The following is a 4,549-nucleotide window of genomic DNA, read 5'->3' as shown; positions in this document are numbered from 1 at the left end:
CTGAGGGGCCAGAGACTGACCACCTGAGCATTTTGGTAGCTTTTATTTTAACAAATACCTTATTCGAAGCATTCACTGGCCTCATGACCAGCCGCTCCAGCATAGTGGAAGAGGCCAACGTGGCCCTGCCTCTTCTTGCTCTTCGGTGTTTCAAAATAGCTTATTCGAAGGAGCTGCTTCTGGCACAGGAAGTGACAGTCACTAAGGATTCCAGGCCAGGCCACCGACAGCACACACCTTCCCCTAGGAAAAGGTGCTGTGGAGCAGAAGTGTTTGCCCAGTATTCCTTTACAGCATCTCACCTGGCTCTCTATCCGCCCTGGGAAGAGCCAGGACCACCCCTTCCGCTCTTACGAGCCGAGCCATCTTCAAGACAGCTGGGTCTTTAGTGTTAGCCTACTCAGGAGCTGCTCAGGAGAGAAGCTGGCCCTTGACTCTCCTCGTTGGCCAGTGCGTACCGCCTAGCTTTTCTAGGGTCAGGCTCTGCTGTCTCCTCCGCCCATCTCCCAACACGGCGCACCCCTTTGCCCACCTTGGGGGCATTTCTACAAGGATTGTGGTCATAGATGACCAACTTCAGATTTGTCAAGTGGGCCAGGCTGGGGAAGCAGCGGATGCTGTTCCGATCCACGTCGATCACCTCCAGGAAGGGCATGTGAAGCAGCACAGGGGGGAAGTCTGCGAGCTGGTTGCCTGAGAGCCAAATAGTCCTGAGCTCGCGTAGGCGCCGGAGCCGGCCTGGCAGCAGGCGGAGGGCGTTGGACCCCGCGTGCAAGGTCCTCAGGAGGCTCAGCTCACACACCACATCCGGCAGCCTGGTGAGGCAGTTGGACTCAAGCCACAGGGTGCGGAGGTTCTGAAGCAGGCTGAGCTCATCCGGGAGGTCACAGAGTTTGTTGTTGCCGAGGTACAGGATACAGAGCTGTTTCAAGGTACACACCACCTGGGGAAGAGCTCTGAAGTTGTTGAAATCCAAGGCCAGGATCTGCAGGTTCTGCAGCTGTGCGAGGTCCGGAGGCAAGCTGTGGAGGTGGTTGTCGCTGAGGTAGAGCTTTACCAGCTCGGTGAAGGAGCACACGTGCAGTGGGAAGCGACGCAGCTGGCTCCCGCTCAGATCCACCATCCTGTCGGGCGGCATCTCCCGGAGGTCTCCCACCACGTAACTCTGGCAGCGGTCAGTAGGGATGAAGGCCACCAGGGCCCGGATGCTGTTCCCCATGTGGAGCGGGCTGCTGGGGAGGCCTCTGCCCACCAACTCTGTCCCAGAGTGGGGCCTGGCTCCGCTGACTGCTCTGGATCTCTTCTGCCCTCCCTTTATAACCCGGGATTCTGTGACAAAAGCCAGTCACTTTGACAGTGAAAAGTGCTCCTGATAGCAACCAGAGTGTCTGGTGACAGGCCCAACAGACAGGCAAGGTCTGGGAGGCCATGTCCAACTCACATATTTGTCTTTAATCACTTAAGCCCCTATCTTTTTTATTTACTCATTCCTGATTGTTATTGTTTTTCCCCTAATGATAAAATACTGTGACAAAAGTAAAGTAGAAATGAAAATTTTCTATTTTTCTGTTTTCCCATACTTGCACTATGCAGATAAAGCTATAAAGATTTGAATGTATAGTCTTCTCTTTTTTTGTTACAAGTGATTAATTTGGTTTTTTTTTTTTTTAGATTACATGTGAATTAAAAAAAATCACATCATGGACATGTTTTACATTTGCAGCTATAAAATACACAATTACTTTAAGTACTTGCATAGTATTCCATTTGTATGTACAGTGATTTAAACAGTTCTTCACACTGGAGTAACGGGCTACTTATTGAGTGTGGCTCTTCTAAACACCATTGTACATACAGGTGTGAAAGCTGCGGGAACTGGGAGATAGCTGACCCAACAAGAACAAAGGCCTGCCTGCCTCAGTCCTCAGCATGACAGGAGCAAGGACAACACACCCTAGGTCTCCTAGGACATATTCCTAGGAGCGTTAAGTCAGGGTCTACACCCTTCACAGACTCCCTCCCCAGCTCCAGCAAGCCTGAGTCCATATGTAATGGGAAGCAGCAGCTGTGTGTTTGTATGTCTCGTCTCAGTATTATCTGTTGACATGGTGTTACACTCTAATAAGGTATGTTTGAGCTGGTAGACTGCTTGCCTAGCAGAAATGGGGCCCTGCCTCCATTGCTGCTAAAATACACACACACACACACACACACACACACACACACACACACACACACACGGGTGCACACGCATGCACACACATACCCTTTGACAAACAACGAGATGGAAAGGGGAGGCAGACTAGCCTTCTAAAACATAGATTATTAGAGCTGTGCCAGCTCCATTTAAATGCCTGTCAAAGCTTTGTGATTCTCTTCAGTAGTAGTACCCAGTTGGAAGAAAACAGTGACGTGTCAGGGCAGGCATACACACACACACACACACACACACACACACACACACACACACACGTATTAAATTTAAAAATATATCTATCTGTCCCAGTGCTTGGGAGGCAGAGTCAGGTGGATCTCTGTGAGTTTGAAGCCAGCCTGGTCTACAAAGTGAGTTCAGGACAGCCAAGGCTACACAGAGAGACCCTGTCTCAAAAAACAAACAAACAAAACAAAACAACAACAACAAAAATCTGTCTCCTGGAAAAAGTGGTTCAGGCTCTTTGCTGTAAAACAAGACAGAGGTTTTCACCCTTTTCATGCTCTTTCCCCCATTTACTGGCCGCATAGTGTCACCTGGGGTGACTTTAGGAGCCAGCAAGTAAGTAGAAGTCACATGGCAGCACCTTGGGTCACCCTGGATTCCTGAATGAATTCTGGGAACAGAACATTTCCCTCCCCACAACTCCTGTGCCTCATTCAACAAGCCACAGAGTCTGGGTAAGTGAAAAGTAAACCGGCCAAGGCATTGAGATCCCACTCGTTATATTACCTTGTTGTATTATAGATGACTATTAAAAATAAACAGATAAATTTATAGAAATTGATTTGAGAAGATACTTAGGAGAAATTAGAAAGAAAACAAGCAAGGTTCAGAACAGTGTTTGTGATTTCCATTTATGAAAAAGTATACATACATTCTTGTGTGTGAGTAAATATTTCTGTTAAGAAGTAATGGTGCAGGGCTTGGGAGATGGCTCAGTGGTTAAGAGCACTAACTGCTCTTCCAGAGGACCCGGGTTCAATTCCCAGCACCCACATGGCAGCTCACAACTGTCTGTAACTCCAAGGTCTGCCACCCTCACACAGACGTGCATGCAGGCAAAACACCAATGAGCATAGAATAAACTTTTTAAAAAATTATTTTAAAAAAGAAGAAGACGAAGAAGAAGTAATGGTGCATCTGGGATTGGTGGCACATGTCTTTGATCCCAGCACTCAGGAGGCAGAGGCAAGTGGATCACTATGAGTTCGAGTCCAGCCTAGTCTACAAAGTAAGTCCAGGACAATCCTGACAGAGAAACCCTGTCTTGAAACGTACCCACTCCCTCCCCTGTCCCCCTTTCCCCCCTCCCCCGCCAAAAAAAAAGTTAGGGTGCTTGCTTATAAGAAATCTTCCTGGAGATTTAGGATGACGTGGGAAGTTCACTTTTTCACTTACACCGCTTTGTGCTGTTTGATATTTTATAAGGGCGTAATGGCTGGGCATAATGGTGCCCACCTGTAATCCTAGCCCTTGGCTAGGCAGAAGAATTGCTGAAAACCCAAGGCCAACCCAGACGACATAATGAGTTTCCAGCCAGCTTGGTCCACCTAGTGAGACCCTATCTAAAAGCAAGATAGTGATAAAAATGTAACGGATGCAGACATCAAAGAACCCAGCCCACTCACCAGCTTGCTTGCTGTTTGGAAAGAGCAGCTGAGGCTGACCCCTCTCCAATACCTTCCCTGTAACGGATCCATCCACCCGGCAGAGCCCAGAGCCTCAGGCCGGGGAGCATCCACAACCCCTCCCACCGGGTGGCCTGGGGAACCAACCTGTCAGCACTCATTTCCTACTCTGACGGATGTGAACAAAGCTGATGGTTTTTGCCTTGCTAGACTTGAATGTCACAGGCTATTATCTTGAGCCCTCTTCTCGCTTTACGTATTTGTGTTATTATAATAAGCAGTCTCTCGGCAAGAGCTGTGCTTTGCCTCTATATTTAGCCTAATCAGTGGTGACCACAAATGGTCATGAAGCAGCTCCCCCACTGCCCCTAGGAATGATAACCACAGAAGTATCGCTGCTGGCTGTTAGTTACTGAGCATCTGCTAAGGGCTGAGCACAGTGGCACGTACTTAGGTATGGCATATACAATTCTTACACACAGATAAGTGTTTTACTCCACCTCTTATAAAGAGGAGCACGCAGCTTGGAGGACCTCCGTAGTGACATCACATACTTTCTGAGCACCTGTTATGCAGCGGCACAGGGGGCCTGGTAGGTAACAAGGGGGCTCCCGTCTCACAGAGGAATACCATTTCATCCTTGCCGAGAATCCACTGGGGCTGGAACCATACAGCACTTCCTTAGTCTTTTCCCAACACACAG

General features: G+C 48.7%; 1 protein-coding gene across 1 annotated transcript; it reads right to left on the bottom strand.

Annotated features, from left to right (window-relative positions):
• Positions 1 to 391: 391 nt before the first annotated feature.
• Lrrc10 (leucine rich repeat containing 10) lies at positions 392 to 1,311 on the bottom strand. The gene has a single exon (XM_051139874.1). It carries the CDS (start codon positions 1,217 to 1,219, stop codon positions 401 to 403), a length of 819 nt encoding a protein of 272 aa, XP_050995831.1. The 5' UTR covers positions 1,220 to 1,311; the 3' UTR covers positions 392 to 400.
• Positions 1,312 to 4,549: the final 3,238 nt, after the last annotated feature.

This window comes from Acomys russatus, chromosome 31 (genome assembly GCF_903995435.1).
Source record: "Acomys russatus chromosome 31, mAcoRus1.1, whole genome shotgun sequence".
NCBI classification, from domain to species: domain Eukaryota; kingdom Metazoa; phylum Chordata; class Mammalia; order Rodentia; family Muridae; genus Acomys; species Acomys russatus.
The sequence above is the reverse complement of the archived record's forward strand: the minus strand, read 5'-3'. Positions and strand labels throughout refer to the sequence as shown.

Coding starts and splice junctions, on each gene's coding strand:
- Lrrc10 (XM_051139874.1), bottom strand. CDS start 1,219: ATGGGGAACAGCATCCGGGCCCTGGTGGCCTTCATCCCTACTGACCGC.